The sequence below is a fragment of the Bolinopsis microptera genome, chromosome 4 (genome assembly GCF_026151205.1).
Source record: "Bolinopsis microptera isolate Bmic1 chromosome 4, MBARI_Bmic_1.0, whole genome shotgun sequence".
Taxonomy (NCBI): Eukaryota; Metazoa; Ctenophora; class Tentaculata; order Lobata; family Bolinopsidae; genus Bolinopsis; species Bolinopsis microptera.
In genome coordinates, this window is record NC_087075.1 from 9,935,261 (window position 1) to 9,957,256 (window position 21,996).

General features: G+C 38.4%; 1 protein-coding gene across 6 annotated transcripts in view; it reads right to left on the reverse strand.

The window, feature by feature from the left end:
• The window catches only part of LOC134814287 (uncharacterized), a 33,243-nt gene that overhangs the window by 10,529 nt on the left and 718 nt on the right, over positions 1 to 21,996 (reverse strand). For 2 of the 6 annotated variants that reach the window (XM_063822376.1, XM_063822377.1), the window contains exons 1-8: positions 15,321 to 15,392; positions 11,624 to 11,756; positions 6,882 to 7,023; positions 6,565 to 6,671; positions 6,287 to 6,370; positions 5,909 to 6,062; positions 5,393 to 5,548; positions 4,754 to 4,898 (exon numbers count right to left, since the gene is read on the reverse strand). In XM_063822376.1, coding sequence (XP_063678446.1) covers positions 4,754 to 4,898; positions 5,393 to 5,548; positions 5,909 to 6,062; positions 6,287 to 6,370; positions 6,565 to 6,671; positions 6,882 to 7,023; positions 11,624 to 11,756; positions 15,321 to 15,382 — 983 coding nt within the window. In that variant the 5' untranslated portion in view covers positions 15,383 to 15,392. Of the gene's footprint in view, positions 1 to 4,753; positions 4,899 to 5,392; positions 5,549 to 5,908; positions 6,063 to 6,286; positions 6,371 to 6,564; positions 6,672 to 6,881; positions 7,024 to 11,623; positions 11,757 to 13,583; positions 13,814 to 15,320; positions 15,393 to 16,870; positions 17,148 to 20,038; positions 20,154 to 21,996 lie in introns of those variants that run through there. The other 4 variants (XM_063822381.1, XM_063822379.1, XM_063822378.1 and 1 more) reach the window with 4 other exon arrangements.

Genomic DNA, 21,996 nt, shown 5'->3' on the forward strand with positions numbered 1-21,996 from the left:
AAGACAACCTGCAGCAGCACCACAGCAAGTGAGGCAACCCACATTTGTAGCGGCAAGACAGCCTGCAGCTGTGCAATGGCAAATGAGGCAACCCCCAGCGCCATGGCAAATCCAAGCAGCTCCAAGACGACCTTTTAGTGATATTTGCACCCATATACAGCACTGCTTAACAAACTTTATTGTAAACTGTAGGAAAGCTGTGACTGGAATCTGCCTACAGATACTAATCTGTTTAGAGTGTTTGGCTGTGAACTGTGGAAAATGTCTCGTATGCTTATGCAAATGGAAAACTTTAAAACATTTTCCCAGTATTTTAATCTTGCTCAGCTTCCTCCCGAATCTCGCGAATGCGATTTACTGCATCGTTTTGCATGAGCCTGGTAAGCTTAAAAATGAAACGCTTAAAAATGAAACGCTTAAAAATGAAACGGTCGAGACTGTTCTTAGAAATATCCAGAACAGCTTTATTTCATTCTCTGTGTTATTTGTTTTACACTCTATAGGCAACATCCTACTTCTAGGCACGTGTTTGTTTACAGACAAGTGGAAGGTTATGAAAACTTGCAGCGTGATATCCTTAAAACTCGGAAAATATTTTCTGCTGGATATGCCGATGTACGTGTTACATGTATGTTTGATAAAATCAGAGATGAAGTTCATAGGAAATGAGGATTGGGATCCATACTTCTGGGATCTACTACTGCAGCTGGGATTCTTCATAGAAACGATTATAATAATTGTGATCCTGATCACGACCCAAGCAACTCGTAGATACAAAATGATTGCTTTTATGATAATGTTTTTGTTGTCATTTTACGCTCCCATGTGGCTGGCAATGAGTAAACCTTTCAGTAAAGAACTTTTCTCTACTGATCCTTCTGATTTAGGACAAAACAAAACAGGAAAATTCACCGAGGGAGGACGTTCTCATAAAATACTGATATTTTTATGTTTTACAGGGGTTGCGAACTTGTATGGTTTTATAACAGTTAGTGTCCTTATAGGATTCGGTATTGTTCTATGCATATTGGGTTGTTACTGTAACTGCGGAGATGGATAAGATAACTATAAAGATCTTATCAACACATAAGACCGGTTCCGAACCCGCATCGACCGTTTGTTTTTGTAAAGCTCTTAAAATGTCTTTCTTTACAATTACAATAAACGACGTAGTTATTAACTTTTAGCAATTAGCATACTTATAGTTTCATCTCAAGAGATGTATTTTGATAAAGTTTATCTTTCTAAAAGCGTCTAATTGATATTTAATTTGCAACTCGACTAATGCGGGTAATGCCAAAAAAATATGATGAGGTATGGAAATATTATATGGCATGATATGGCATGTGCAATAAATTCATAAAGTTTCATCATAATAAATTCAACATTTGGGCTAAATTTGGAGTAAATATTTACTTAGATTTCATTAAAGTTAAACTGTTTGATCGATCTCACTTACTCACATTCTTTTATTTTTCATGTTAATGAGGTGGTATGATTCACTTTCTTTTGTAATTCCTATTTCTTCTTCCGTGTTTACACGTTATCACTGGTTGTTTATTTATAATTTACGTGTTTATTCATGTCGATTGTTTACTTTACTGTAGTAGTATATCATTGTTATCTGAAAGCAGACACTAAATGAATGATGTCAGGTATGCATATGTGTTCACATTAAAACATGGCAAACATTTTAATATGACTTAATAAATGAGATTAGTTGTTTGTATGGCATAAATCTATATTCCAATTGACATTTGTTATCTATTTCATTGAGGTGGTATGCATGTACAGTAAAACCCTGATTTACCACGCCCTGATTTACCGCGGGTAATTGAAATTCCGTTTCCCCCAAATTTTCCTTTAAAACGTTACCATTATCTTGAATTACGAAATTTGATACAAGCTGGGTAAGTAAAGATGTTACATTTCACTTTTCCTTACTGTATTATGCAATCCTGAATATATCATAATTACTTTGTCTGGACTGGTACAACGTTCGTTTGTCCTTACCCTATTTCTGTGCAGTGGAATTTTTTATTTTACTAATACGTAATAAGTTTTACTCCCCTCTCCGAATAATATAAATTGTTTTTTAGCCTGCGAAAAAAAATAACTTACTTAACCAAGAACAAACGGTTTTTGTCGTTTGATGTTTTTTCGTTTTGATGTTTCATAACTTTAAAAATATTTCAAGTCGAATAATTAATTCCTTTGTTACCTTAAGGCTTAAGTAACGAAGTTATTTGGGAGGTCGTCATGCTTATAACCATGGTCTTGCTAGTTTTATGATAACTTGGCTGAATGTCCCAAGATGATTACAGATCACAGAGTCTTCCAATGCAAAGCTAAGTCGGATGGCTGCATAGAAAATCACCGTAAACATTTCTGTCGACTGTGTGATGAGGATAATTCAGATCATCTTTCCAGAAACTGTCCTCAAGCAAGCACACTGTTTCATGGAACTACAGCGGATGCAGTGAAAAATATCACAGAGGAGGGACTGAAGTGTAGTCCACAAGGTTGTTTAGGTCGAGGAATATACTTCGTTGATAATCGTGAATATGCTCTAACAATAGCTCGTGGCAGAAACCCCAACAATTGGGCTGTGTTGCAGTGTAAAGTTAATCTAGGGCCTCCCATAGCGGGAAATAAATCTCCTGATACAATTAAAAGGTTACATGGAACAGTTGGTGTTCATCCTCCATGGGCAGGCATTACAACCGACTTTATGGAATACTGCTTAAAAAATGAAAATAGGTGCAATGTGGTTGCAGAAATTTCTAGAAACGGAAAATTTATCATTCCAATACAACCTACAGCAGTGGCAAAACAACCCACAGTGGTGCCAAAACAACTCGCGGTAGTGCCAAAACAACCTGCATTTGTGCCAAAACAACCCGCATTTTTGCCAAAAAAACCTGCAGTAATGCCCAAACAACCCGCAGGACAACTCGCAGCAGTTCTAAAGCAACTTGCAGTAGTTCAAGGACAACCTGCAGCAGTCCCAAAACAACCCACAGTATTTACAGGACAACCCGCATCGACCCACAAAGCCTCTGTAAGTGTAAAAGAGCGAATTGCCATATTGAACAAGACAGCTGATGGTAACAACTAACAATGCAAAAATGAAATAGACCAGTCTTCTTAGATGAATTTTAAAATAACCTCAAAGATCTCACAGTGAAACCTAAATTTCCTATCATTGCGGGAGATTTCAACTCAAAAAAAAAGGACAGTATTAAAAAATTGTGTTTTCTTATAGAGAATGAAGGAAAAGATACCCCTGTATGTACTTTTGATCAAATCAGAGATGATTTTCTTGAGAACCAAGAATTGGGATACGTCCTTTTTGGAATTATTACTGCAGCTGGGATTCATCATCGAAACAATAATTTTCATTCTGATCACGACCCAAGCAACTCGTAGACACAGGATCAGTGGCGTAACGAAAGGCCCTGCTGACCCCGCTGTGCAGGGGGGCGCCGTCTTAGGGGGGCGCCAAATCGTCGTTTGAATGTGGGACAATTTCGAAAACTTAACTAAAGTACTAGCAAAACTGCGCGTTTTGCTCTAGATACACACTTTTTTAGAGATTTTACCGGCGTATTCTTTAAAATCACCTAATTTGTTCAATTTTAGGGAGGGGCACCAAAAGGGGAGGGGGCGCCAACAGGGGGGCGCATTTTTCGCCAACAGGCAACGTTACGCCACTGCACAGGATTATTCCATTTATGATTATTTTGTTACTTATTGTTGTTATTTTACGCTTCTATGTGGATGTCAATGAGTAAACTTGTCAGTATCTGTCCATTTTTCTGATTTAGGAACATTCAGGGAGGATGTTCTCATAACATTTTGATATTTCTATGTTTTATAGGGACTGTGCACTAATTGTTTGTAATTATAACTTGTTTGTAATTATTACTTGTTTGCTATTGCAGAAGTTAATTACCCTTATTATACACATACTGTTTAGTTTCATTTCACATGAGATGTATTTTTCCCCTACTCTTGCCGAAGGCAAAAATATCGTAGGGAATAAGTAATCGGGTTTGGATATATGAGGTGGCCCGACGGTCCTACGATGTCGACAAAAGTCTGCTCCTTCGCAATATAGACCACTCCCCTATATTCTATAATTAAGTGTATAGGAAGCGTATGTTATGCTGCGCGCGACGCTAGCCATGTGTTAATTAATTACGGTGAAATTCCTCCTTCGCAAAGTTATTTTCCGCAATTTTCTGCATTTATTAAATGTTGATGCGCGGCGCTGCATTGGTGAAATAAATCGTCAATTTTTACCATGCACAAATCCTACTCATTTATAAAAAACCATTGCATAGTATGTAAATATGTTGCACTTTTTTCCAGTCACACTTTTCACTCAAAAGAATTGATGGTACAAGTACATCGTAGGGAAAATTGATCGTGCGTGGTTTAACCGCGGCGAAATTCTTGTTAATGTCAATTTGCAACTTGAAATATGATGAGGTTCAACAAGAAACATGATGATGCTTTAAAAGTAAATACGTGACACGGCATACGATATGCTGGGAAATTTACTGTAGGAACTAATATACAGCACCTGGGAGCACGTTTCTGAGCTTGGCACAGAATAGAGTTCAGTCACAGTACCCAATCTCTGTATCAGAGACGTTTCACGTTAGCTATAAAGGGGGAGACAGCTTCCATTCGACTACGAAATTAATGCTAGATTACCCCACAAACGAACAAACAAACAAACAATCACCTGGGTATGACATCATAAGAGATCCTCCTCTGTCTAGGTTTGTTGCCAGGGGAGGAGTTGTTTGTGATAACAGGTTGACTGGCACACCTCCTCACACTACCTGCTCCTCCGTACCCTTTCAGTTCACTGTCGTCTTTAGAGGTTACTGCGAGGTTTTTGCATAGTTAGGAATGTATTATTGGGAGAAGAACATAGTGAGCGTCGTCCAGCCCCAGGAATTTGTACCCAATAGCCACAGTGAGCTCGTGCCCCAGAGCATCGAAAATACTCGAAATACTCGAGCTTCTAATTCATCTATTGCAATGGTATTCGTGTTGTTTTCGGGCGCACTGATCTGCGAAACAAAGTACTGGGGCCCGACGTCACTGCATGGCTGAAAATCTGAGACAAAGGGGTCTGGGGTAAACGGTTCAGCAGCAGGAAGAGGTGAATACTAGATACATTTTAGTATTATCAACGGGAATTCGCTACAATTAAATTCTTTAAAGAATGTATGAGCTTGATCGTCTGTTTGGTGCTGGTTATGTTGTTGGACCACGGGACTTGTCTGCAGGGTGTATGTCCCCTTAAGCTATATTTACTTTACTATATGACATGGGATACCATTAATAATCATGCATATCTAGAGTCTAGACTCACTCTTGCCGTTTCCGATGCTGGGAAACCTATTGATGGTCTGCAGCTCCGCAGGGGCCTCCAAAGCCTGACCCCTTTTAAACCTACTCCCGAACAACACAGGACTTTTCTTTTCACTGACTGGCTCTGGGGAACCTTGCTCACTGGTCTCCTTCTTCACTGAAAATAAGGTCTTGGATGTGATATTTTGTTAAGGAGTTTTGAGCGTCATAGGCGTCTAGCATTCTCTTTGAGACCCAATAAAATATATACCATATAATACATATACATGCATAAAGTATATATGGAGACTAGAATATTGTTGATCATCCTTAAATTATAAATGTCGTTTAATGATTTGTTGAAAACGAATTACCACTTTCTCGATCTGTGGGCTGTTGTTATGGCCTTAAAAAATCTGAAAACTTAAGAAAAACTTATGAAAACCTTAAGAAAAACTCAAAAAAAAACTCAAAAAAAACCTAACAGTGAATTGACTAATTAAATATTTAATTGATCGCAAATAATCACAAATTAAACCTGGTTCCTTGTTCTGTCCCTGCATGATATATTTCCACTGGGGGTTCTTCTCAAAGTCTATCATATTAGACATATTATTAAGCTCATCTAACAGGTTATTCATGCTCTCTGTCTTCTTGTCCCCGGAGGTAGTATCTGAGGCTTGGTCCCCATCCTGGTGTAATACAACAATCAATCACTTTGACAGCACAATCAAGATTGCAACTTTCGATTGTATTAAATCATATATAATACTTTTGTAAATAAACTATGCACCAAATTATGAATAACAATATTTGTTTAAAGTGGTGAGTAGTGCTCATGGTATAATATTGTGTAGAAATTTCAAATTGAACAAAGAATAAAATAAATAAATAAAATAAGGGACATAATGTGAACCTGATTTGAAGTGTTAGAAGCTGACTTGTTGTCGTTCCTCCCTCCAACTGCACTAGCATTGTCACTATCATCTGAGTCCTCTACCTGAGGGAGAACATACGTGACAACAGTGTCATTATACTGGATAGTTACCTTAACCGAGGACGATTAACACAAGTCGTTTGAAAGGTTCTGTAGCAACATCCAAATATATTATTCAAATGTTTGACGCCCCCTACCACTACCAGAACTACGTAAGTGGGTATTATTTTGAATTACTTATTAATTAAAAAAATTACTTTGAATTTTGCGAACAGCATTGTGAGGCGCTTGTTTTCTTTAACCTTCTGAACTCTCTCTACAAACAGCTCCAACTCCCTGGCCTCCAAAGAGTAACGCTTTAGCTCTGAAATATATCATAGAGAGAAAAAGCACAATGGCTGTAAATTATTAACATGGAGTAACATTTTGGCTCTGAAATAAATAGAGTATGAGGATTGAGGACCAATCATGAATGGATATTAACAGTAGAAAGTTATTGAACTCTATGAGCTATCTAATAAAGGCAGTTTCTCAATTTCAATCACAACATTTCCCTCTGATTTAAGTAAGTTACCAATGTGACGCATGCTCTCCAATGTAGCTTTCTGCTGAGCAATTTCCTTTCTCGCAGTATTTTTTATAACTCGCCTCCTTTTATTTAGGACACTCATTTCTTTGATGCTTTTTCTTGGCCGTCTCCTATCACGGACCATCACCTGACGAAAAAAGAGTCAGCTGATAATTTGGCTGCCAGACCTTGGGTCAGAGGTGATATGACCACCATATACGTCATCAAGTAATTAACATACACTCATACTAGAATATTCTAAAAGATCGATAATGTCGTGTTGGAGCAATGGCCAATAGGCATGCACTCCAGCTTCTTTTGGGGGCCAAGTCGGAATATTTTGAGAGCAGTTTATCACCCACCACAGATTTTGGATTGATTTTGGATCACAGCTCATTATGTACTTTAACTTTTACAATTAATTTATACCACTTTTTAAAATATTCATGACTTTAGCACACCGAAAAATGGGTCAGCTTATTTTGTGATGTTTTGGTATCACGTGACTTAACATCACGTGATTTGAAGCTTACTTGCAATATTTAAGGAAGCAAAAAAACACCATCGAATATTTATCCCTTCACAAAATTTCGGCAATGCTGGTCAATTATCACGTGATGTGAAAAAATGACATTCGTTGTGATTATACCCGGATGAAAAACCACCAGGAAAACTCTAAGTTATAAAGCACATTACCTGAGGAGATGCCTATTTCATATACTCGACATCAACACGACTCAAAAAATGAATAAAAACGTACGGTATTGTTCAACAGTGAATATAAATATCCACATAGGTCGGGAGAGCGGAATATTGATTAAAAATTTAATATCACGTGATCAACATTTTGCTTAATATAATATCGCTCGTGGTCGGACTTTTCTTGACTTACGAAGAGAATCATATCCATGATTGCATGTCAATAATTTCATTGTGGCGAGGAAAATATCAAATTTTCAATCACGTAAGGACATGCATCATGTCAAAATTACCGGTGTCAACCATCTTTTGTTCTGGATGAATTTCAGTGTTGTACCACAGCTGCAGAAATGTTGGTTGATATAAAGGTTGATAAAAGCTCTTGTTAACTATAATAATACATTAACTGATCGAAGTTAAGTGGCTATTTTTTGAGTTTTTTGCGGACATGTTTTAGATAATTGTTATGACCATGGTATATGGTAGTTGCGAACTAGACAAGATTTCTAAATAATGAAAATACTGTGGCAGAATCACCCCACAAGTGTGGTGATCTTGCATAGATAGCAATTAGCAGCAGTGTTAACTAAGTGAGATGTACGTTTCGCTTGGGCGCATTTGTCTAATTCAGATCCGCTGTGCTTCCATAGTGATTACCACAAGCTTACCGTGGAAATGGAAGTCAACTTTTTCAACCTTTAACACGATCATGATGCAGTTGACATCTTAAACATTTGTTACGATCCAACTGTATATCGTTCATTGTAATTAACACAGTCGTGAAACAAAAAAGAAGAAGCACAAATTTGGAGAGATAATTGATATGCTTTTAAATGTTGCCGGTAGATATGCACGTTTGCAAAAAGGCGATTTACCGACAGCCTTGATTGAGAAATTTAACATAACGTAATGAACGGGATTTCGATTGAGGAGTTAAACATTTTTGGAATGAGTGGGTTTATGATCAATCGTCACCCGACGTAAATAAAAATAATATTCTCGAGCTATATTAGATATCACTCACAAAAACTTTAATCGTGTCCGCCTCTTCTTCAGAATGAGTATGAGGAGACCGACCTGTAAACACATTGTACCAGCTGTACAGTGTACATGATCAGTGATCACATTAGTTAGACTGTATTCTGAAGCAGTAATGTAACTACATATTCAATAATAAAACCCAGCCATTGAGCCATCTTCTGCATAATTCAGAACTTGACCTTGAGTACCTTATCACCATGTCTCCACAGCTGAAATGTGTGGCGCGGAACATTCTCCGGAGACTGTATTTACTGAGCACACCTCACTTCTTTATCAGTTTATCTTCATTGTATAGTGTTCAAAATGTATAATAAACCCGTAAATACAACCAACGAAACTTCACTTCATTCCCTATCTTCTGAGCACATCATTCTCTTATCAGCTGCGGACAATGTTCGAAAGTACTCTTCTGCATAATTCTCAGCCTTACTTTGAGTACCTAATCTCTATATCTTCACGGTAAAAGTGTGGAGTAAAACATTTCTCATCAGAAAAGATATCTACTGAGTACTTTGCCTCCGTATCAGCTTATCTATTAACCACTTCCTTGTTCAGCTTATATAGCGTACCCTGAGGCAACAATGTACTCAAGTACATATTATCTCAGTTTTGCTTGAGTGGTTTCCGCATATTCCACGAAAATCATCCCGATTTGCTTGTGTGATCTCTGCTGATTTCTTACCAAAACATGATATACAACTACTCTAACCAGACGCTGTTTGGCATAAAAAGCAGCCCCGAAAGATACACTTTTGTAACCTGGGTAGTATTCGTAGTGCTCTGCTCGTTTATCGGGGACACCAGTATACTCATCGCCTCCCTCAAGTACAAGGCCCTGAAACTCCACAGTGTCATGATAACGTTCATCCAGCACCTAGCTGTATGTGACCTCCTCAACTCCCTGGGTAACTTCCTACCTTCCGTTATCTCCGCCTTTGCTAACTGTGAGTACTTTGGGGAGGAAGTGAGGTACCTCAGGTTCTGGATAACCTACTACAACAACACTGTTAGTATAGGACTGATCTGCGCTATGACACTCACCAAGTTACTCCTAATAAAGTACCCGCTACGAACAGCTGCCTGGCACTCTGAACAAGCTAACAAGGTGAATATCATTCAAGTTTTTTTATTGAATTGATGTATAGCCAAGACGAGTCCGTTATAGTGTTTTTCTTGGTAATCTCATGTTTAATTCTTGTTTAATTCCAAGGTGTGTGGAGGAATCTGGTTGCTGTCCGTCTGTGTGCCTTCTCTTCACATCCTGGTTGATAAACACGATGTTATCTTCGATTACCGAGTTTACAGCTGCATGTACGCGTACTCGTCAGATGTTTGGAAGGTTTTGTTGCCATTAACGGCAGTTCTGATTGTGTATATCCCGACTATCACCATCATAGTTGCAACAGCGATGCTACTGAGAGAGGCAGTGAGAGTAGCTAGATCTCAGCTCCGTTGGCAGGGTATTATAACTGTGGTTCTTACTGCGGCAGTTTACACTCTCTCTTTCTTGCCATATGGGATATACTGCATTGCAGAGCCGCTAGTGGTGAAGGATCCCTTAACTCCGGGATATTTCTACACTTATTACTACAGGTATTCTTTAAGTTTACTGAATATTACAGAATGAGCGGATATTTCCTAGTACAATAAATGTTAGGACCATTTATATTGGCATAAGTTACCGAATTAAAGTATTATTTTCTAATAATTTTGCATGTTGCATGCACGATCCAGTTTAATATTGTTTTGTTTTATTTGATAATGTACTTATTTAATAATAATAATATCCTTGCAGGATGACGTGGGTGTTTGTGAGTTTCAATGTTCTCGCCAACTTCTTCATATACAGTTTGACTGTTACTAGTTTCAGAGCATTTCTGAAGACAAAGATGGGGAATGTCATGTCGAGTGTGTATCGTTCATCTTCTAATTCAGGTGAATTGTTAAATTTTGAAAACCCAATCCGTTCTGCTCATATTGAGAATATGATATTCTCATATTTTTTAAATAACTAGAGGTCATAAATACGCATTTGTGTTTTATTAACTCTCAAAATCATTACTTGGTATAACAGGCGTACATGATAAATTGATTTTAGTAGTAAAATGTCATTTAACACAGATGGAAGAACTACTGATAAGAGTAATAGATCCATACAAGCAAGCAACCTAGAGGAGACGATAAAACTAAAAGAAACATCGGTGATATGAAAACACATCCTGTAATTGAAATACAAGGAACCTATACGTATAAGACCAGGGTGAACGAAGTACACTTCAAACTATTCCACAGTTCCACTGGTGGCTGATGTGGCAGTCTAAAAAGATCAAATGATATACAGAGGGATTAAAACTGTTTTGTAGATCACATTTTGACCACTCCATAAAATGTGAACTCTGAACTGTGATTTGACACTGGTATAAGATGAGCCATCCTATATATAGAAACGGAATAATAAACCTCGTTTTGGCAGGCAAAAGAAAGTATGTCCTCCCACAGGAATACAAAAATATTAATGAGGGGAGAACTAAAATAATATTTAATAAAGCATCCTGGTTCGTATCATTTTTTCTTAAAAAATCTTAGATTTTAAAAACATTTTAAAGCATTTTCCGCGAATTTTGCTTATGTTAAATATGCAAAAGGTGGCAGGATTGTTGAATTGAAATTGTTTTCTATTTTTATGGTTTTGTTTGAATGCGTATGTGCTTTGTAATTGCAATTCACATGATTATTTTTTATATTATTAAAAAAATTGTTGTTGTTCCTACATCTGACATTGAAATACATGATTGATAAACAAAATCTGGGTAGACAGTGGACAAGAAAATCACGTTACTTTTGTTTTCGTTTCTGCAGCCGATCAAAACGCTCTTACCTAAATCCCAAACCCAACCCTAGCCCTAACCCTAACCACAACCCCGACTAAAAAAGGTTTACACTTTAAAAGTAAAATAATTAGGTAAACAAAATGATCAGTCACTGAAAATAACTGGTGACATACTAACCGCGTTATTGGCATTAGCTAAGCCTTCCTGTTCCTTTAGCTTCTTGAGTAGTTTAGCCTTCTTCCTTTTACTTTCTTCATCATTCTTCCCGTTGGCAGTCGTATCAGCTAACTCCAACATTCCACCGTCTTTCCTGCAATTTTTGATAATTAATTATTAGTTACTACAGTTGAATAATAATTAATAAGTATGACTGAGTACAGTTGTAAGTAATTTATAGATAATGAATTTGTTATCCTGACCCTGACCCTGACCCTGACCCTGACCCTGACCCTGACCCTGACCCTGACCCTGACCCTGACCCTGACCCTGACCCTGACCCTGACCCTGACCCTGACCCTGACCCTGACCCTGACCCTGACCCTGACCCTGACCCTGACCCTGACCCTGACCCTGACCCTGACCCTGACCCTGACCCTGACCCTGACCCTGACCCTGACCCTGACCCTGACCCTGACCCTGACCCTGACCCTGACCCTGACCCTGACCCTGACCCTGACCCTGACCCTGACCCTGACCCTGACCCTGACCCTGACCCTGACCCTGACCCTGACCCTGACCCTGACCCTGACCCTGACCCTGACCCTGACCCTGACCCTGACCCTGACCCTGACCCTGACCCTGACCCTGACCCTGACCCTGACCCTGACCCTGACCCTGACCCTGACCCTGACCCTGACCCTGACCCTGACCCTGACCCTGACCCTGACCCTGACCCTGACCCTGACCCTGACCCTGACCCTGACCCTGACCCTGACCCTGACCCTGACCCTGACCCTGACCCTGACCCTGACCCTGACCCTGACCCTGACCCTGACCCTGACCCTGACCCTGACCCTGACCCTGACCCTGACCCTGACCCTGACCCTGACCCTGACCCTGACCCTGACCCTGACCCTGACCCTGACCCTGACCCTGACCCTGACCCTGACCCTGACCCTGACCCTGACCCTGACCCTGACCCTGACCCTGACCCTGACCCTGACCCTGACCCTGACCCTGACCCTGACCCTGACCCTGACCCTGACCCTGACCCTGACCCTGACCCTGACCCTGACCCTGACCCTGACCCTGACCCTGACCCTGACCCTGACCCTGACCCTGACCCTGACCCTGACCCTGACCCTGACCCTGACCCTGACCCTGACCCTGACCCTGACCCTGACCCTGACCCTGACCCTGACCCTGACCCTGACCCTGACCCTGACCCTGACCCTGACCCTGACCCTGACCCTGACCCTGACCCTGACCCTGACCCTGACCCTGACCCTGACCCTGACCCTGACCCTGACCCTGACCCTGACCCTGACCCTGACCCTGACCCTGACCCTGACCCTGACCCTGACCCTGACCCTGACCCTGACCCTGACCCTGACCCTGACCCTGACCCTGACCCTGACCCTGACCCTGACCCTGACCCTGACCCTGACCCTGACCCTGACCCTGACCCTGACCCTGACCCTGACCCTGACCTGACCCTGATCTAGACACATTGCTCTGGGCACGATGTCTTGCCTGACATGACCTGACCTGACTATCCTAATCATGAAGGATCAGTAAAAATACATTTTGGAGTGAAGGGAAGAATTGAGAAAAATCCCTAAAAATGGAAATTAAAAGGATCAGTAGGAAATAAATCTTGGAGTGAAATGAGGTAAAACTCCAAAGATGGAAATTAGACTGGTCAGTTAGAAGTAAATTTTGGAGTGAAACTGAAAGGAGGCAAGACCCCATAGACGGAAATTAAGCTGATCAGTAAAGAATACATCTTTGGAGTGTAAGGACTAAGGAGGTAAGACCCGAAAGATGGAAATTAAACTGATCAACAGGAAATACATTTTGGAGTGAAATGAGGTAAAACCCGAAAGATGGAAATTAAACTGATCAGTAAGAAATACATTTTGGAGTATAAAGAAAAAAAAATCCAAAGATGGAAATTAAACTGATCAGTAAGAAATACCCAGTTATCGGAGGTAGAGTCGCCATACTATCCCTTCTACCGGACATGACGTAGAATCACCAAACTTTGCGGAGTAACTTTGCAGAGGAACGACGATAAAACTCGCTCTAGTTAAAGAAATGGTCCGGTTTTCTGACGCACTGCTGTAAGGATCGAAACGAAACAATTCCTTCTAGTACATTAAAACACATAATCCTCTCAAGAGAACAATATACGTATGCATTAAAATCGAACTCTCTGATTAATCCCGTCTAATATATATATATAATATATATATCGTATCATATATAGCTCTCTATAGCTGATGACATTAAAAATTCTCGTCTTACGACTGTTCATATCACACGGTGAAGAGACCACGTGACTGGCTTGTGGTGAGAGACTAGGCATTGTTCTTGGTCAGCACGGCTGGTGTGCTGTAAACTGTAGTGTGCGGAGAATAACTTTGCGGAGGGAGCTTTAGTGAGGGTTTTTTAACTTTCTGGCTGGTGATTTTCAAGTTTGCTAAATTGATTATGGTTTTTTAAAACGTTGTTTTAAAATGTTGTTCAAAACATTCCTGTAATTGCTTTTTTGATCATGTCAGCTCTTGGAAGGATGACTTTTGATGAATTGAATAAGAATGTGTTATCAATAGGATGTTACACAAAGCCTGATATGCATCGTAATTTGTAAAAAAGACGGTGAATAGAAGATAATTCAGTTTAACACATAGTTGTAACCTCACCCGCACCGTGTCTGTGCAGAAAGGGCTGGATCTTTTTTGAAGCTTTAAAAGCTGGTTTGCAATCTATGCATGATACCTCTTGTACCATGGTACGCTCAGCTCTATTACTAGTTTGAGTTGATTTCAAATAGAGATAAGAGTATAAAAGGTGGAAACGTCATTTTATCATATCATTATGAGTCATGTGCAATTTCGATCTTTCTTAAAAACATGATGATGAAATTATCTTTGTTTTGTCTATCCACGATGCTGTCGACCAATAACAATATGCATTAACATTAATGTTTTTTGTTCCACGAATAAATTTTAAAATGATCCTAATAAGATCATAAGAATTCCGCGACCGTACGAATACAGAATGCCTATTCTCTTCTAGATTAATCTATGATTATGAATATATAAATCTTCAGTTGATATTTGTATTGCATAATCTAAATCAGCCGCCAGGATGTTGAAGCTGGGCGTAATCGTGATAATTATGTTAACGTCTGCAACTGATTGTGTCATAAATACGGGAGAACGGTAATTTTTGAACAATTTTGGCAAGCAGCAAAAAATAAGGATACCAAATGTTACAAAAGTTAATTTATATAACGCACGATGCTTGTCTAAATGGTATACAATTCGGTATCCACCAAAAGTATTGTATACCTTATCGATAATTATATCTACATCTATGTATATACCTTATCGGGAATTCCTACTTACCGATAGCGAACCAGAATTTAAAAATTGTTACTTTAATTTTTCGAGTGTAAACCTGATATACCGAAGAATTTAGCTTTTTTCCACTTAAGTCAGATTTCTAATGTACTTATCCCGATTGTTGAAACTAGCACGTCGGTTGACTGTTGAGCCACAAAATAGAGAAATGATTGATTCCTTCCACAAAATGTTGAGTTATCCTTTACTACAGAACTAATTTAGTAATCTAACTAATATTAATTACAAAATCTAGCATTAAATGAATACCTCAGGGACACACACTTGGTCTCCTGGATTAAACTTACCTGTGTATTGAGGGCAGCCTCGCAGGTTTCCGAATAGTAACAGTAAAACCTTCAAGCACCATATCAAGAAATGTTTCTTTGAACAGTGAACCAGTCAATAGATAATATAGCAATGCTCAAAATAAAATTGATATTCGCAAAGGTCCGCCACCAACTTTGATTTTAAACTACGTCATAACAAAATATGTAATGAGAAAATATTTTATAATGAAAATATGCAATAGAAAAATATGTAATAACAGAATTAAGTAAAACAGAATAAAAAGTTATTAAAAATGTTCTATAGAAAGTTTTTAATATTTATCTAATTTTTATTTTTATTTTTCATGTGCATTTTTTAATATACGTTGGGACCTTCACTTTATAAAACATACGATCATGTATGCATCAATTTTATCATTAATATGTGCTGTACCTAATATCTCCTCAATCCTCATATTCATTTCTAGACTTTGTTCAAAATTGAACCACTGTTGTATGGTTGTGGATGGTTTTTATTGCACATAGACCGTCGGATTATAATAAAGGGTCGAAAAATTTCATCCCGGAAACCAGTGATTGACTTGTTTGACTTTGCCAAACGAATTATCTATAAATAGCTGAGTAACTGTAAGAAGGTTCTGCATATTGGGACAAGTAATTGTGGGACAAGTAATTGTGGGACAAATAATTGCGTGACACGTAATTTTGGGACAAGCAATTGTGGGACAAGTAACTGTGGGGTAAGCAATTGCGGGACAAGCAATTGTGGGACAAGTGATTGTGGGACAAGTAATTGTGGGACAAGTAATTGTGGGACACGTAATTTTGGGACAAGTAATTGTGAGACAAGTGATTGTGGGACAAGTAATTGTGGGACAAGTAATTAAGCGACAAACAATTGTGGGACAAGTAATTGTGGAACAAGTAATTGTGGAACAAGTAATTGTGGAACAAGTAATTGTGGGAAAAGTAATTATGGGACAAGCAATTGTGGGGCACGTAATTGTCGGGCACGTAATTGTGGGACAAGTAATTGTGGGACGACGTAATTGTGGGACAAGTAATCGTGGGACAAATAATCGTGAAGTTGTGAGACAAGTGATAGATCAAGGGAAGTTTGTTGATTAAGACACTCAAGGATCAGAGAACACTTGAGGAACATTTAAGCGACTCTTTAATTATTTACTTAAGTTAATAAGTTCATTTAAGGTCCTTAAGTTTCCTTTCAGTGATCCCGATCTGTATTTTAAGTATGCTAAAATTAATTTTGTTGCATCCCCTACATTTCTCAAAGCTAACAATTTGAGTCACCTCAAGTCTAGTGTTTATGTTATAAAACAGTTCATGGATTCTAGTTTGGAAACATGCCATATTTGCTGACACGTGACAACCATAAACCAACAAGTCTCCAGCAACCCTCTAGCAACCCTCCACCATTAATTAATCTGCATAACAACAATTATTGTCACGTGTCAAAACAAACAAAATTGACCTTCCCACCGGATTTATTGACAGTAGACACAAATATTATTTTTATGATAGTAATATGTGAAAAAAGAAAGATTTACCTGTTGACTGCAACCATTCTGTACAATTTCTAACCACAAAGCTCAGACTTAGAAGCAGACCAATTCAAATGTACATGCGAAAAAATACTGGAAATATAAAAAAACTGCAGCGTTGCCGATATAGATAATTCGAAAAAAACAATATGACGCGTAAAATACAATACTGTAGGAGAGAGCCGTAAAATTTCTAGATAACAGATTATGCGTAATGCGTATTGCACTACGTATATTAAGCAAATCAGCCTGCCGACTTTAAACACGGTCTGAATATTATTCATCGGTGAAACAAAGGACTTATATCTGTGAGCCGTCAAAATTACATTGGATTTCAACGAGTTTGTTGATGTGGAGTGCTTGATATAAAACTAGAAATCCCTCGGAAAAAACCACTTCGATAAGATACTGGTTTTAAAAGCAGGCAGTAGAGTTGTTAACTGTTCTCATATGCACATGCATATTAATCCATCGTAAAACTGCATCAAATCGGGTTTTAACTCGAAATTTCGTATCTTATCGATCGCTTTAATTTGATTTTGCTTGAGAATTTAATTCTGTTTAAAAAACCTAAGTATATTCCAGCCTTATATCAAAGAGACCATCGTGGATATGTGAGGATATTCAAAATGTTAGCAGCTTATCAAATCACGTGAGATATCCTTAAGACCCTAAATTTATAGTTGTAGCATGTTAAGTCCAGGCCAACGTCTAGAATAAAAAATACTTTAGTTAAAGCGGTTCATTGTTGTTAATTTTAAATAAACGTTTGCGGTTAACATTTCAAGTTTAAGTTTTACGTTTTACATTATGTTATGCTGAGATACGAGTTGATTTGATTCTTTTGTTAGCTGATTCGTAGTCTGGCACATTGCTGCGGAAACATAGCTTTGCTTGATGGCTTGATGTCGGAATTCATCATTTATTTTGAACACTTAAAATCTAATTTGAAACGTGATTCGAATCTCACAAACACACATGTTTAAAAAGTTGTTCCACATAGTCATAATGAACAAGTTTTAGAGCTTTTTGTTTTGTAATGATGACTGTGAACAGAATACAGATCGTTGTGTATTATGATCGTGATCATTCGATGTTATGATCTTTAAATTTATTCTTAACGATATGATCAAAAAGCTTTCTTTTTCTTTGAGTACTCACGACCGAGTGTTTGATAAATTTGCAGATTTTAAATCTCGACTTTTTCTGAAGAATCATACTTATTTATTTAAGTGTCAAATCTGGGAGTATGTATTTATTTCTCGATCAAGCAGAGCTATATATAACGATGAGACTCAGTATTATACTAATACTATGTACGGTTTAACTTCCAATCAGTTTTCGGGATGAAATTCTTCAGGTTTGAAGCATTGGTGGTTCGTGTAAAGAAAGTAAAGAAAGGTCATCTTCAATTACTCGTGTTACGGCTGCAGATAGGTTAAGTAAGTGAGCTTTATATTTTGCAAAGAGCTTAACTTTCAACTTCATATAGAACCCTTAGAACAAATCTTTGGTGGCATATTTTAAAAGGACTGGAGAGGAAGCTTTAAATTCGATACAGTCTCATAAGTTTTAAGGAATTTTGGCATGATAGAATGCTGGCCCTAAAAACGACTATAATAATAAATAAAGGATTTACTAGACGCGACTGAATTATTTTCTAATTATGATATATATCAATATGTTATCAGATCAACCCTAAAAATACATGTCTGCGATGAATCAGAATAGTATAAGCAAAATAGTAAATATACGTGAATAGTGAACAACATATACATTCAAAATATATATAAGCTGACAGACACACTCGTCAGATGTACAATTGTACATCATCCCAGACAGCAAGTCAGGTTTGATAGCTATAATCAATAATCATAAGCTTATTGTAACTGTCAACTAATTAAAAGCTTATTCTAACTTTTAATTACCGAACTCTAACGATATCAATTATGGCTGATCACTGCCCATCAACTGCCATGGCGACAGTTTCGTTTTATTTTATCACCACCTCGTTATGTACAAAATATGTTTTGTCCCCTAATAGTCACAATCTTTGTCGTGGTTATGAGGAACAGTCATATAAACTGAGTATCACAGAGCTTACTTATTCAATAGTTACTGCAGTCTTGTGCTTATTAGACTATTGCGGATCCAACAATGACGAATCTCAATTCAACTATCGTCATTGCAAAACCAATCAATCAAGGAGTTCCACAGGGATTTGTACTTTAACTTGGTCCCCTGTTTTTTAAACTTACCTATAAATAGCGGGTAGCCTCGCAGTTTTTCGACGCGAAAGCGTGAAGCCATCAAGAACCATTTGTAACCAACCAATTGTAAACAGGAGAAAAATTAGATAAGACTTTTAATCTTATCTAAAGACTATAATAAAAACTAGAAATTTCGTTTGAAGACAAATTAACGAAATTTGGAATGAATTATAAATGAGACTGGTCAATAATTGTATATTTAACATTTAAACTCCTGGAAAATTCGAACAATTGATCAATCCGATCATGAAAAAGAATTGCGGTTACACATTCACGATCATGAATAGGATATGCGGTAACAATCCCATCACGAAAAGGAATCCGTGGTTAAATGAACGTAAATCTGAGCATGATCATTCACAGCTTAGTGAATGCTAAAGTTAGCGTACACTTGCTGTTAACAAGTGATGCAATTTTTAAAGTAACCAAAAACAAGTAGAACGTGGAGTTTTATATACCATGCTTGGTATATCGATAACAAGTAAAACTTTACAGAAATATAATATAATATATATCTACAAGACATAACCTCGAGGACAACGGTTAACATTAAAAACTTTGTAAAAAAGCAACCCTCAAGTGCACAAGAAAGAGTAAAATCAGCTGAGATCTTATCAAGTAATACTAAATGTAATGAAGAGATAACCTCAGCACTACATAGCGTTTATAACAGTCACACACACTGCGGATTGTCAGACAATGACAAGTAGGGTTTAATACAAAGTAAAAGACGATATCGTCAAACGTTTTATATGCAGCAAGTAACATACATTCAATTTTAAATTAATGTTACATAATTATAGTTAAATAAAAGTTAACACACATGGTGATATAATCAGCTCTTAACATTTATTTATAGCCATGAAGTTATCCGCCTATCCGGATCATGAAAACAACGACCTACCTATTGTTGAGTTTACTGTAAAGTCGTACTAGATGAGTAGACACCGTTCTGTGTACCCTTTTAACCACTGTTAACCGTTTTAACCGTTAACCGTTTTAACCACCCGAACTACCTGCTGTGTAAATAACGTCAGTCACAGTGCTGGTAAGCGCGACCGTCAGTTTGATCATAGCATTATTTGGCTTATTAAAAATCATTAAAAATATAATAGGAGTCAATATTATTGGTTCGTGTTCAATCTTTAACTATTTTTCTACTCAACGATATCAGTTCATAAGGTTTAAATTAAGTCTGGAAACTCTTGTTCGACGTTTTAAATCGATCAACGACACTGATGGCACCGGAAGTTTAGATCGAGCGAAAATGAAAATGTGAATACGGAAATGTAATCATTCAGCGATTGGTGGTGTAATGTTACGAGGTTACAGGTTCGAGCTCCACGATGTTCTGATGTAGCATCATGTCAACCACTGGGCTAAGGACTCCATCGGATCTAAACAGCCCCCAGGCCTCACAGTGAACTTCCTGCTCCACAAACAAGTCGCTTAGTATTTGATCACACAGAAATTGATTTCCCCGAAATTTTCTGGACCGATTTTTCACAAATCAGAATTTCATAGACCTTATCAAACATGCTTGGGCCCTAGCTTGATCGTAAGGTCCATGAAACCTTTATACGATAAGATTACAAGTCTCCCATGAACACCCCGCTGTCACAGCAGTGACACAACTGGAATTCTCTATCAGTGATGTTATCGAGGCTATTGATGATATTAAGCCAAATGCTTCATCTGGTCCTGATGAGATCCCAGTTGCTCTACTTAAGAATTGCAAAGATGCTATGGCGATTCCTATCCATCTGATCTGGTCAAAATCCCTTGCATCTGGAGAAGTACCTTCATTTTATAAGTACTCCCACGTTTCTCCGCTCCACAAGAAAGATAGCAAGGCGTTTCCTTCCAACTACAGGCCCATTTCACTCACCTCCCATATAATCAAGGTGTTTGAGAGAATCATAAGGAAAAAGCTAGTCTTACATCTAGAAATGAACAACTTGCTCTGTAGCAAACAGCATGGCTTTAGATCAGGCCGCAGCTGCCTTACACAGCTTCTCCACCATTTCGACGACGTTTTTGAGTCATTAACCAACAAAGCTGACTTTGATTCTATATATCTTGATTACGCTAAGGCGTTCGATAAAGTTGATCACAAATTGTTGATCAGGAAACTTCACCTCTATGGCTTAAATCCAAAAATCATCAAATGGATTGAATCTTTTCTGTCAGACCGGAAGCAAGCTGTAGTGGTCGACGGCCACTTGTCATTTCTCGCTCTGATCATCAGTGGTGTCCCCCAGGGAACAGTCCTCGGGCCGATCTTGTTCCTTATTTTCATCAATGATATTGAGCATTGCATAACTGAATCCATCATCAGATGCTTTGCAGACGACACTCGTGTTTCAATATCGGTAACCTGTGAACAAGACGTATCTGTGTTACAAAACGACTTGAACAGTGTCATAAAATGGTCTGAACGAAACAATATGGCACTACATAAAGACAAGTTTGAGTACATGTGTCACAGACACAATCGACGTAGTGCTCTCGTCGAACTTCCTTTTGTTAGTGAACTATACCAGTACTCAGTATCCAAAGACAAGTCACTCGCACCTGTAGGTCAACTAAGAGACCTCGGGGTTCTCGTCTCCAACGATCTATCTTGGCAACCCCACATCAAGACCGCAGCAAACAAGGCTCGACAAAAAGCTGCCTGGGTTTTCAGTGTCTTTCAGACAAGATCTCCAGTCATAATGCTTACGCTTTACAAGTCGATGGTTCGTAGTTTACTGGAATACTGTTGCCCGCTATGGCACCCCTCCAAGATATGTGACATCCAGGAGCTTGAAAGCGTACAGAAAGCTTTCACCGCAAGGATTACTGGAATGCGTGATCTCCATT